At 23.4% G+C, this 13,969-nt stretch overlaps 3 protein-coding genes across 3 annotated transcripts; all 3 read right to left on the minus strand.

Moving 5' to 3' along the window:
* Nucleotides 1–1,763: 1,763 nt before the first annotated feature.
* LOC128959658 (prefoldin subunit 1-like) lies at nt 1,764–2,434 on the minus strand. The gene has a single exon (XM_054305661.1). It carries the CDS (start codon nt 2,275–2,277, stop codon nt 1,903–1,905), a length of 375 nt encoding a protein of 124 aa, XP_054161636.1. The 5' UTR covers nt 2,278–2,434; the 3' UTR covers nt 1,764–1,902.
* Nucleotides 2,435–2,873: 439 nt separating this feature from the next.
* Nucleotides 2,874–3,382, minus strand: LOC128960389 (serine palmitoyltransferase 2-like). The gene is made up of 4 exons (XM_054306461.1): nt 3,352–3,382; nt 3,141–3,276; nt 2,983–3,078; nt 2,874–2,880 (listed from the first exon to the last, which is right to left on the minus strand). The coding sequence occupies exons 1-4, from the start codon at nt 3,374–3,376 to the stop codon at nt 2,874–2,876; spliced, it is 264 nt and encodes an 87-aa protein (XP_054162436.1). The 5' UTR covers nt 3,377–3,382.
* Nucleotides 3,383–5,737: 2,355 nt separating this feature from the next.
* LOC128959640 (serine palmitoyltransferase 2-like) lies at nt 5,738–7,629 on the minus strand. The gene is made up of 7 exons (XM_054305641.1): nt 7,489–7,629; nt 7,208–7,362; nt 6,994–7,139; nt 6,726–6,944; nt 6,211–6,660; nt 5,996–6,131; nt 5,738–5,927 (listed from the first exon to the last, which is right to left on the minus strand). Exons 1-7 carry the CDS (start codon nt 7,540–7,542, stop codon nt 5,738–5,740), a joined length of 1,350 nt encoding a protein of 449 aa, XP_054161616.1. The 5' UTR covers nt 7,543–7,629.
* Nucleotides 7,630–13,969: the final 6,340 nt, after the last annotated feature.

Below are 13,969 nucleotides of genomic sequence, written 5' to 3' on the forward strand. Positions count from 1 at the left end.
TAATATATTTGATATATTATAATATTATAAGTTAAACTACTGTACTGTATATCCAATTTATGAAATAATGATTGTCTTATACTTACTGTATGCTAATATTAATAAATAATGTAAGAGATATTATTGAAAGTTTGGATCTATTTTTTATCGCAATTACTATAATAGCTTTTTGAGTGAAAATTTTTGCATTCATTAAATAATTATTTTAAATATAGACAACACCATTGATAGTAAATGAGTGTATGTGTGTGTGTGTGTGTGTGTGTGTGTGTGTGTGTGTGTGTGTGTGTGTGTGAGAGAGAGAGAGAGAGAGAGAGAGACTACAAAATATGAAATAAAATCATTAAAAATTCTGTGAAAACCATTAATACAATCACCGACTTCTCGCAAAAATATTATTAAAGATTCGCTTGTATTTCAAAAATGATTACATAATAAGATTAAAACCCGACTATTATTTAGACATTAAAAGTAAGTTTTGGCAAAGTTTAATCATAATTTCAAGATAAAAACACATTAATCAAATTTGCATTAATTGTCTATTAATAACACCTTTTATAGTACTTTCACTATAAAAACAAGTATCACTTAATTATTAGATATACTGTAATAACAATTTTTGGTTCAATTATTCAACAAGAAAAATAAAATGTTTTTTATATCAATTAATACTAAATATTAAAACTTAAATCATATGATAAGATAGACAACACATAACACACTATATTTCATGGAAGTCTTAATTAATCTCAATTACATCTATGGATAGTCAAAGTCATTCATTGCAAGGCATTTGAGAAGCTGTGTGTCATTAACTTCAGACAACACTTATCATCAACACTGGTATCTCTTATGGTAAGTCATATAATACATGTGCCGTCGATATAACAACAAAATAAATGAAAATAACTTTCTCACAAACTGCTGGCCTCCTGTCCCTACTATACAGTAGTAACTATGTCTGAGTGGGTCATTAATGACAGGTCGACCCTCTCTTCTATGTTGAAAAGCAATAGTGATTTCATGATCTAATCATTTAAATGCCATTCCAGTGGTCCATAAAACTGTTTTTTATATTAATACAAAACTTTTTTTGTTAATAGGCTTTATTTAGACACCAGACATAACACCGATAACTTCTTCATAATAACCACTAATTACTAGAGATTTTCAAATATAATTTGTCTGAGTATTCATTAAATCAAAATTAATGTCAAGATATATACAGTATAAGACATGTTATATAAATTACAGTACAAACAATTTAACTACAATACCATTGAACTGATAAAATATTATATGAGCTAAAAGTTTGGTCAATATATATATATATATATAATGACTGAACATTTAAAATATAATTACACTAAGATTTAAATTTTTATTGTTTTTTGTTTGTTTTCTTTTCTTTTAAACAAAAAAGTAATAAATAGATATTACATCCGAAAGTGTTATCATAAAAAAATCTCTTATGTTTTTTATTATTATTATTTATTATCACATAATTTAAATACAAAACTTACACAGAATTTGTATTTCAATATTATATGGTTTTTCATTCAAAATCATTCATTCATTTAAATAATAAATTTTTTGTTTACAAAGCATACAACTGAAAAAAAACTTATAAAAAATCTATGAATAAAACAAAAAATGTTGTTTTTTTTATTTCTCTTAAGCTTAACAAACAAACAAACAAAAAATTGTTCATAAATTTATATTTCAAAATATTTAAAATATAATTGACAAAGAAATTGATAAAATTATATATTATTTGATAGATAAGACACACCACTTGATAATCATAACAGATATGATATAATCTTTGTGTCTCAGTGTGTGTGTGTGTGTGTGTCCACCGATGACCACACTATAATCGGGTGTGTCTTCGGCCAAATGCCATTATTGTGTAAGTTTTTTAGTGTTAATCAATTCCCGTAAATTGTTTTCCGATTCTTTTACTTTGTTATCGTTGTACGACTTGTTGGCCATTAATTGTTGACACTTTTCTTCGTTGCCGGTAATCCTCTGATCGAGCAATTGATTGATCGTTGACTTGTCTCTCAAGACAAACATACGGCCAATTGATTCATACATTTTTGTATCGTCCGGCAGACCATTCAGTTCTTGGATAGTAATCTTCGAGTGTTGTGACGATCTCTTCAGTCCATCCAATTGGACGTCAATTTGTTTGACTTTATTGCGAGTTTCAATCACTTGAACCTGTAGTTCTTGGAAAGCCTTTTTCAGTTCCATATCGACAGCCGATGCGGACATTATCTCCAAAAGATATATAGTCTGGTAATTGGTCTACAAAACAGATTTTTGTGGATCCGATTGATTGACAATAATATGAAGACAACAACAACAACAACGTGTTGTTCATTCACTCATTCATTCATTCAATACATGTATTGCTTTACAAAACATTGTTTATATCACTGTTTTTGCTGTTAACAGATGTCACTGTGTTTTTGGGATTGCATTTAACGGCAATAGTATTAATAACAATAAACTTAAAAATTATATTAAATTTATTTAATAAATAATTTTAATAACTATCTTATAATAAAATTTAAATATCAAATAAATTTATCGATAATTATTATAAATTATAATAATTTCAGTTATATATTAAATTATATAAAAATCAGTCACTTTTATAATAATAAATAATTTTAGTTTATTTTTAGAATTTATTATTAGCTGTTAATTATGATATAAATTTAATTTTTATTATTTATTACTATTTTACTAACAAATGTTTACAAAAATTTTTTTTTAAAATTAACATATTATAAAATTTCATATTTAAAAAAAATATTATGGAAAACTAAATATAAGTTAAATTAAATAGAAAATTACTGAATTAATCATAATCTTAATTATAATTATTTATCATATTTAATACAACAATGGTCTCCAATTTTATTAATAATTTTAAGTGCTTTATCTATCTGTTGTCGTGTATGTGAAGCAGACATACATAATCTTAGCCGACAAGTGGTCAGTGATGTGGCCGGGTTTCCGGCAAACACTATAGCAATACCCGCTTTCAAACATTCATCGACAATAACTCTGAGTATTTTAATTGTGTTATATTTATAAATATTTATTGTTATATAATATTTATCGCTTACAATGCAATTGATGGAAAATAAAGCATTAGAGGTATAACGGGTGACTCTGGATGTCCAATGATAATGAAACCCATTTCTGTTAATCGTTTGCGAAAATATCGGGTATTTTCAGATAATTGTCGAACTTTTAATATTCCTAAAAAATATATAAATAAGTTAATAATAATAACAAATGTGTAAATATTATGAAAATTTAGTTTATTTTTTATACCTTCATTGCCTCCCATTTGTTTCATTAGTATTTTTACAACAGATATATTGTAATAATAATATTATATTAACCATTACATTATTTATATAATAGTATACAATGTTTAAATTTAGTGTTTATTTTAAATTATGACATAAAATAAGTATTAACTAATTTTTATAAGAATTAATTAAAATTGTAATTTATAAAAATTTATTGTATATTTATTATCTTATTGTTGAATTGAATTAAAAATATGTAATTATATCGAAAAATCAATTTAAATCTGATATAAAGTCAAACAAATTTACAATTATGAAACTATAATATCACTAAAAAAATCTATTAAAATTTATCCCAAATACGAATGTTTTTGGGGGTTGGAGGTCAAAGTTTTTATTTTAACTATAAATCCCATTATAGTCAAAATTGATTTTTTATTTAATAACTTATAAATTGTTTGGCTAATTAAACTGTATTTTCAATGACAGATATATACAAACATCTATTAAATATATTAATTGGGATCAAATTTGAGATATTCTAAGAAATCGCAAGTAAATTAAATAAGAAATTAATTTATTTTATGTATAAAATTAAAAAAATTATTTAATTAGAATTAATTTTTTTAAACATTAGAAAATTTTTCGTTAAATTTATTTTACAACTATCATTATATTGCTAAATTGTCAATTCACTCAGTATAGTACAGTATAACTTATAAATTAGTGTAATACTTGTTATTTTAAAAACAACTTTTAAAAAATAATAGTATTAGAAAAATAAATATCATTAGTAATTGATTTTTTATTTGTTAAATAAATAAAAAAAATGATAGTATACCTAATTTACAATATTTATTAAATTAAACAAATTTTATTCAAACTGATTAAAGTCACTACAGTTGTAACACAAAAATAATTGTTACAATTATTACACTGTTTTAGTATTAAAAATCATATGAATACACAAAGTTTTATTATTGTTTCAAATATTATAATTAAAATAATGGTATTATTAAAAAAATTAATAAAATATAGACTGTTTATATAATATGCAAATAAAAAATACTGTATGTAACATTATATTGTTTATCATTAAAATATTTACGAAATTATTTATTTATTAATCTGATTAAATATATTTCAAGCATTATTTAAATTATTTGACTGTAAATATTTCATTGTTTAATTTTCAATTTCTATAATTAACATATAAAACTAGTTGGGAATGCTAGAAAGCATTTCCAAAAACAAACTTTAATTTCATAAATTATTCCTATAAATAATAAAATACACCACATATTCATTACTGACAACCTTTAGTCCACATGAGTCTTATTATTATTATTATTATTATTACTTATAATTAATATTTATATGATTTACATTATATCCAATAAATTTATTACTGATATTTATTTCTATTAACTCTTAGTTTTCTTAGTTAGTATTTCTATTAATTATTTAGTAGTCATTAATTAATTTCTACATAATAGACTACATATATATATATTCTAAAAATGAGTTGGGTCATATTAAAAAAGTAGATTTTGCCAATGTTCATAAAATAATAGGTAAATACTATTACAGACAATCATATTCTACATTTTATTTTCTATGATCTATAGGATCTATATGAATATGAAAGTCAAAAATTCAAAATTGCACTTTTTTAATTTTGGTCGCCATTTTGTCCATGTTCCTTATGAGATAGGTCATTTTTAATACTGATCCCCTATATATATACTGTATATATATTCCAGAAAACACACTTTTTCAAAGTTTGTTTGAATATTTAATAGTTATATGACTTTTTGTTATTTATTCTAATTAATATATTTGTTCATCTGTTTTAAATACATTAAAAACAAAATTAGTGTACTTTTAGAATCACTTAGTATTTGAATTTAATTGTATTTTATATACAACAGTAAAATTGAAACAATGGTTACAATTGATACAAATAAATAATATTTAAAATAACACAATGTGTGTAATTAAAACATTTTAATATGCTATATTATTAAATTACTATAAACTTGTAGACTGTATTAATAATGAATTTCAATATTTTTAAGTATTCAATAAAATTTAAGATCTAATTTCTGAATTAATTTATAAATAAATTAACATAGTATTCAAATTATAAAATATTATTAACTATTTAAAAATTGATAAAAATATTAATATATAAGAATTTTTTATATTTATTTTAAATTATTATTTATTAGTTTATTATATTTTTAATAATTAATCAATTGTTGTTACATCATGCATATATACATTTGTATATACATATAAATATACAATATAAATTACATTTTAATTAATAGACAAATATAAATATATTTATTAATTTATATTTGTATAAATCATTATTTAAAAATACTAAATATTATAATAAATCAATATTTAGCATATTTAATACAACAATGGTCTCCAATGTCACTAATAATATCAAGTGCTTTGTCTAACTGTTCCCTTGTATGTGAAGCAGACATACATAATCTTAGTCGAGTAGTGGTTAGTGATGTGGCCGGGTATCCGGCAGCTACTGTAGCGATGCCAGCTTTCAAACCATTTTTAACTGCAACTCTGGAAATATTAATTATATTAATTAATATTTTAATTAATTTTGTTATATTATAATATTTGTTACTTACACTGCAATTGATGGAAAATAAAGCATTAGAGGTATAACGGGTGACTCTGGATGTCCAATGATAATGAAACCCATTTCTGTTAATCGTTTGCGAAAATATCGGGTATTTTCAGATAATTGTCGAACTTTTAATATTCCTAAAAAATATATAAATAAGTTAATAATAATAAGTAAAAAATGTTTAAATATTATGAAAATTTAGTTTATTTTTTATACCTTCATTGCCTCCCATTTGTTTCATTAGTATTTTTACAACAGATATAATCTGTTGTACAACTGGTGCCGACATATTAGTTGCGTAAGCGCTATACGTATTGATGCGGATATAATCAATAATATGTTTGTGTCCCGCAATATAACCACCCGATGCACCAAAACTTTTAGTCAGTGTTCCCATCATTAAGTCTATGTCTTCTGTATTGCAACCAAAAAAATCTGTTACTCCGCGAGCATTGGGACCGATGGCACCGATACTATGGGCCTCATCGACATATAGATAACATTTGTATTTCTTTTTCAAACATATTAGCTCAGGTAGATTACATATAGTTCCTTCCATACTATAGACTCCCTCTACTAATAAAATAATTTTTTTCCATTTCAGTCCAGTTATTGGATCGCCGATAACAATGGCATCTCTGATAATATTCTCCAATTCACACATATCTTTAAATTTTGTTAAAATATCATTACTATAAACTAAAATTATTATTTAAAATATTTAATATTACTATTGTGTGGAAATGTACGATAAGTTGCACCCGATATAAAACTTCCCGATTTAAGAGACGCGTGATTCAATTGGTCACCTAATATAAGACATCCTTTTCCCGCAAGAATTGGTATATTGTTTGTATTTGTGGCGAAACCCATACCAAACATAATACATGAGTCGACGCCTAAGAATCTGGCAAACAATTGCTCCAATTGTTTGTGAATTTTTAATTTACCTATTTTTGTCATAAAATAAGATTTACTTAATTAATAAACTATTTATACCTAATTCATGATGTGTTGACCCAATGCCCACTCCATATTGTCTTATGGTTTGATTAACTCTATCAGTAATACAACCGATGTTTTGCGCGAAACCCAAGTAATTATATGAACCAAAATTAATTGCATTATATCTTTTTCCCGTAAAACTGTTATTTAAAAACAATTAGATTATACTAATTATTTTATTTATTTTATATTTAATTGATTAACTAACTTAAATGTATATTTATTATCTTTAGACTCTCTATCGAGCACCTGAACACTACCGGCCGGTACAGATGAGATGGGCTGATTGAATGCATCGCACGCCCGACGATAGATGTGTCGCGCGAAAAAACTTTGCCACGTGCCGTATAATGGTGTATAACCCTAATTATTATTATTATTATTATTATTGATTTGTCATTGTAGTCATTATAACAAATATTGATTAATAATAATTAATTATTTTAGAAAATACTATTTAAAATAAATATAAAATAAATTAAGACATACTTTTGTATTTTTCTCTGACTTAATCTTTATTTGTTTCAAACCAATATATAGCATAAAATCATTTATATATCCAAATACAAATAAAACGGCAAAACAAAAATATATATTTATTTGTATAAACCAATTGGGCTCTAATAGTTTACATCCAATTTCATAAGTTTTATTATAATTGTATTTAATTGACTTCTTATCATTCAAAGTATTTTTTGCATTACATTTGTTTTCCTATTAAAAAAAATCTGTTAATATATTATTAAAATATTTTTTTATTGTTATATTACATGTTGGTAAAAATTTTATATTTATTTCATAACTATTAATGATAATAAATGTTTTTTGTATGTTTATTAAATATAGTTAAATTAATTATTAATATTTTATCAAATAAATTGATATAAAGCATTGAAAAGGTATTTGACAAATTGTTAACTAAATATTTTATATAAATAATTGTATTTCAATTTTATCTGACTTTTTAATATTAAAACAATTTATTTTTGCATTTAATATTTTTAAATTCTTTAGTAATTATTATAAATATTGCATTAATTAATTATTTTTATAAGAAGATAAAATTCATATTAAACACATTATACAATTTAGTACAAAAATTATAAAATAATATGTAAAACTAATTTAATGAAATTATGAAATATTTAAATAAAATATTTTTATTACCTGTAAGTCAATCAAACTTTTATACAGAAGAAAAATATTGGGAATGTATTTCAATAATTCGTTAAATTTAATTATAGATTTCATTGTATTTTAAACAAAATTAATATTACAAGATTTGTTAATTTACTTAAAACTTAACAATTATTATAATACCTGTTAAACATAACAAATTAAAATCACTAATAATCAATTTTATATATATATAATATAAATAACAATTTTTTGTTTTTTATGAGTTGCAATTTTTTGTTATTATAATAGCAAAAAAAAGTTTATTGTTCAAACAAATTAAAATTATAGCATTAAATAAAAAAAAAATTATTACATTTATACGACAACGTTTTTGCACTAATATTAATGATATACTAATTTACTGTATATTATATAGTATTATTGAAATAATATGAGTACATAAATAGTTTAATTGCATTCATTATTTTTTCAAATAATTACTGTTATCATCTGTATATTATTTTTTTAATTCAATAAAACAATATTATTATTAATTAATAAAAAACAAATTAATTACATATATTTATAACTTATATGGTGTTAAACATTAATTAATTGATATTATAATTAGTAAATATTATTAACATTATTTTATCTAAACATTGTTTCATTTATTAGAAATATTCTTTCACTGAGTTTTTAATAATAATTTATAAAACAATATTCAATTTCTTATACTATATTGTAATCAATTGACAGTATTGTATATAATACAAGCAAATTAAATGTTTTCATTGATACAAATTGAATAATGTATTTTTTTAGTAAATAATATTTATGCACTTAAAATTATACTTAATTATTATTATTATTGATAATACTGTATAGCAAATACTGTAATTAGCACATCATCACAATAGTTATTAATTTATTTATTTGTATTAAAGTTTATTTTGTTTAGAAAGCTATGCATTTTGTTAAATAAGTGATATTGAAATATTTATTAATACAGTATAAGGTAAAATTATATAATTTATTATTATTTAAAACTAATAAAAATGCTTAAATGACTAATTATAATGTTATGTTGTAAACTATTTGTATATTTAAAAGTATATGTAAATATTATAGCATTTCAACCAAACTATAGAAATTATCAACAAAAATAAATAATATAATTTGAAATTGATATTATAATTAGAAATATTACTTTTATATATTGTAATGTAAATTGGCATTGCCTTAACTGCGGTGAGACATGGGAAACTTGCGGTCAGTAATTATCTCGAGAACCGTTGGTCAGATCTTGCGGTCAGACATATAAAAGTTATAGAGAATAAAAAGTTAGGAACTAAGGTTGATTTTAAAAAATTTTAGGTTCACCAGGGGACACACAAAATAAATAAAACATGAAAACTTTGTACTAAAAAAGCTGCGGTCAGTGAATATCTGGAAAACCATTGGTCAGATCTTGCGGTCAAACATATAAAAGTTGTAGAGAATAAAAAGATAGAAACTAGGGTTGACATTAAAAAATTTTAGGTCCACCAGGGAACCCACAAAAAAAATAAAACATGAAAATTTTGTACTAAAAAAGTGGCGGTCAGTAATTATCTCGAGAACTAGTGGTCAGATCTTGCGGTCAAACATATAAAAGTTGTAGAGAGTAAAAAAATAGAAACCATAATCCACTTGAAAAAATTTAAGGACCTCCAGGAGGCCCACAAAAAATTAAACATTTTTTATTTATAAAAATGAGATTGTCATTATCTAAAAAACCAGTGGTCAGATCTTGCGGTCAAACATATAAAAGTTATAGAGAATAAAAAGGTAGGAACTAAGGTTGACCTTAAAAAATTTTAGGTCCACCAGGGAACCCACAAAAAAAAAATAAAACATGAAAATTTTGTACTAAAAAAGCTGCGTTCAGTGAATATCTGGAAAACCATTGGTCAGATCTTGCGGTCAAACATATAAAAGTTGTAGAGAATAAAAAGATAGAAACTATAGTTCACTTATAAAAATTCTAGGCCAACTAAGGGATTCACAAAAAAAAATAAAACATGAAAATTTTGTACTAAAAAAGTTGCGGTCAGTGAGTATTTTAAAAACCAGTGGTCAGATCTTGCGATCAAAAATATAAAAGTTGTAAACATTTATAAATTAAAAAAATGGTTAATAAGAATAATTTTTGGTCTACCAGAAAACCCATAAAAAATATAACATTTTTTATTAAATAAAAATATAGGTTTTAATTTTTTGTGAGGTTCCAAAAAAAATTTAAAGTTTTTTAATTTAAATTATTGCTTACTTTTAAATTTTTAAAAACTTTTAAGGGTTTGACCGAAAGATCTGGCTACTAGTTTTTCAGATAAACACTGATCAATATTTTTTTAATACAAAATTTTTGTTTTATTTTTTTGTAGGTCCCCTGGTTCTCCTAGAATTTTTATAAATGAACTATAGTTTCTATCTTTTTATTTTCTATAATTTTTATATGTTTGACCGCAAGATCTGACTACTAGTTCTTGAGATAATTACTGACCGCCACTTTTTTAGTACAAAATTTTCATGTTTTATTTTTTTGTGGGTTCCCTGGTGAACCTAAAATTTTTTAATGTCAACCCTAGTTTCTATCTTTTTATTCTCTACAACTTTTATATGTTTGACCGCAAGATCTGACCAATGGTTTTCCAGATATTCACTGACCGCAGCTTTTTTAGTACAAAGTTTTCAAGTTTTATTTTTTTGTGGGTTCCCTGGTGGACCTAAAATTTTTTAAGATCAACCCTAGTTTCTATCTTTTTATTCTTCACAACTTTTATATGTTTGACCGCAAGATCTGACCACTGGTTTTCAAGATATTTACTGAATACCATTTTTTTCATAGATTTTTTTTAATTCTTTTGTGGGCCTCCTGGAGGTTTTTAAATTTTTTTAAGTGGACCATAATTTTTATTTTTTTATTGTCTACAATTTTTATATGTTTGACCGCAAGATCTGACCACTAGTTCTCGAGATAATTACTGACCGCTGCTTTTTTAATACAAAATTTACATGTTTTAATGTTTTCTTGCGCCCCCTGGTGAACCTAATTTTTTTTTATTAAACCATTGTTTTAAACTTTTTATTCTTCACAACTTTTATATGTTTGACCGCAAGATCTGACCAATGGTTTTCCAGATATTCACTGACCGCAGCTTTTTTAGTACAAAATTTTCATGTTTTATTTTTTTTGTGGGTTCCCTGGTGGACCTAAAATTTTTTAATGTCAACCCTAGTTTCTATCCTTTTATTCTCTACAACTTTTATATGTTTGACCGCAAGATCTGACCAATGGTTTTCCAGATATTCACTGACCGCAGCTTTTTTAGTACAAAATTTTCATGTTTTATTTATTTTGTGTGTCCCCTGGTAAACCTAAAATTTTTTAAGGTCAACCTTAGTTCCTAACTTTTTATTCTCTATAACTTTTATATGTCTGACCGCAAGATCTGACCAACGGTTCTCGAGATAATTACTGACCGCAAGTTTCCCATGTCTCACCGCAGTTAAGGCAATGCCATGTAAATTATATTTGAAAGTATTGTATAACAAATAAATAGCACTTTAAATATAATTTAGTATTTAATAAAACTTAAATCTGTTAAATCTTGTTATTACTAACTTATTGATATTATAATTGTCATTATTATTATTACTTAATATAATTTTTACATACATATTACAAATAAAAGAATTACAGATTGAATTTTATACTTAAACATGTTTATACTGTTTTCAGTTTACGAAACAAAATTAATTAACTAATAATTTTTTTTAATGTTTTTTGAATTTAATAGTTTAAGAACTTTAATATATTTTTAAAAAATATTAAACTATATTCATACAAATAAAACAATATAATTATTAATACACAGTAATTTTATATACATTTTTTTGGATGCTATGTATTTTACAATAATTTACATTATATTTGTTTCAATAAATTCATTATTTCCGACAATTTTTCTTTATATAAATAAAAATTATTTAATTTTAACTAAAGTGATAAAAATAAAAAAATCATTTAAAGGGATAAAATTAAAAAATTATTTAAAAAATATCAATATATAGAGTGTTTATTATTATTTAAATTATATTAAAATTATCTTTCACTTGTATTAATAATAAATTTATAATTATTTTTTTGAATAAATAGTTCATTTTTAGCTTTTTATTTATATTTAGATTTGGAACAAATTCGGTATATTTAATGCAGTGATTGCTTTAGTTTTAAAAACTATTAAAATCAAAATTTAATAAGTTTTAGATAATATAATTTACTAGACCTCACATACCGTTCCTTCACCCGACACACCACTTTCTAACTCTCCACACCCAACCTAACCTAAAATAATGTGATTTGTTATAAACTTAACTGTTATAACAGCGCACGTAAAATGACAACACATTTATCTGAACGTAATTTTAATAAAACATTTTTTTAGTCAATTATTTAATTAAATTAAGTTATAATAGTGTACTAAAAATGAATTAATATTTTCAGTTTGAGAGTGGGATTCAATTTCTCTACATTTTTAGTTCACTTTATTTACAATTACAGAAAAAAGTTTGGGTGGGGGTCTAATCTAGAAATTTTGATCTCAGGGGGTGGGGTGGGGGTAAAATGCTTTCGCACTCCATCGCCAAACCCACCCCGACTTATATCTGAATATTTTAGACAAATATTTTGAGATAATTGTTGCAAATATGTATAATCAATGGATTAGATATTGTTGTCTATTAAAAAAATATGTTTAAAAAAGCAATCGTTTCGATATCTAGACGGTTAAGACACGGGTCAGAGGTTACCGTACTTTACTGTATAAACCTTAGTCTAATCCTAACTAACCTTTACTTAAACCTATTAGGAGTTTATTAGTTATAAATTTTAGTTAATTTTTATTATTTTTTAACATTTTCCAAACCAGTAATTATCGTAATTTATGGGTACTTTAATATTACAAATAATTAGAGTTCGAGCAAATTTCCCAGGAAGAGAAGTTCCCTAATAAAATCCCTCCATTTTTTTGGAAAATATTTTATTTTTCCCTCCCTTCGTCGTTAGAAAGAAAAAATAGATTTAAATTTTTACAATAAATATTAAAACTTAAATATTTTTTTAAAAAATAAAATTTCATTAAAATATTTAAAAATAGATATTTAAAAAATATTTCAATTCAATAAATTTTTTGATACTATTTATCAGCACTTTTTAAAAATACAATTTAATATAACATTTATTGTTTAAACAACATTATAAAATGTGTTGTTAGGGTTCAATAGATGGTAGCACAAAAAATATATTCCCAGGGAACAGAAAAAATTAGGAACATTTGGCGAATAACACGAGGGAATGAATTTATCGAACCCTACAAATAATACATAAATTTAGAGATAGAGAGAGAGAGAGAGAGAGAGAGAGAGAGAGTCAGAGATATGTGAATTAAAAGCTATAACTTTATAATAATAATAATAATTGTTGTGATAATTATTGTCAACAAATAACACACAACAACAACAACAATGCAATTGTGAATGTGATGTCAATTGTGGTGATTATTATTATTATATAATAAAGTAATTTATTATTAAAACAATAATTGATTTTTAATAAACACAAACAATCTATTGATTTAATCCAATAATGACTAATACATTGGTTTTATAAAAAAAAAACATTGAATGAAATTATAAATGATTGCAATCATTATAATCACAACAATATTATGATTATTATTAATATTAATAAACTCGTGTTTTTTGTCTGTTAATGAAACACATGTTTGTTTGTAAATCAATTGATTTT

This window comes from Oppia nitens, unplaced genomic scaffold (assembly GCF_028296485.1).
Source record: "Oppia nitens isolate AA-2021 unplaced genomic scaffold, nextdenovo-longstitch-racon4-pilon3 scaffold4_pilon_pilon_pilon, whole genome shotgun sequence".
Lineage (NCBI taxonomy): Eukaryota > Metazoa > Arthropoda > Arachnida > Sarcoptiformes > Oppiidae > Oppia > Oppia nitens.

Bases quoted from the DNA above. Each gene is read 5' to 3' on its own strand.
- LOC128959658 (XM_054305661.1), bottom strand. From the start codon at position 2,277: ATGTCCGCATCGGCTGTCGATATGGAACTGAAAAAGGCTTTCCAAGAA.
- LOC128960389 (XM_054306461.1), bottom strand. From the start codon at position 3,376: ATGAAACAAATGGGAGGCAATGAAG. The intron at 3,277-3,351 runs GTATAAAAAATA...TATATTTTTTAG, and splicing joins ACAAATGGGAGGCAATGAAG to GAATATTAAAAGTTCGACAA. The intron at 3,079-3,140 runs GTAAGCGATAAA...TAAAATACTCAG, and splicing joins TATTTTCCATCAATTGCATT to AGTTATTGTCGATGAATGTT.
- LOC128959640 (XM_054305641.1), bottom strand. From the start codon at position 7,542: ATGCTATATATTGGTTTGAAACAAATAAAGATTAAGTCAGAGAAAAAT. The intron at 6,661-6,725 runs GTAATATTAAAT...CAAAATTTAAAG, and splicing joins TCGTACATTTCCACACAATA to ATATGTGTGAATTGGAGAAT. The intron at 5,928-5,995 runs GTAAGTAACAAA...TAATATTTCCAG, and splicing joins TATTTTCCATCAATTGCAGT to AGTTGCAGTTAAAAATGGTT.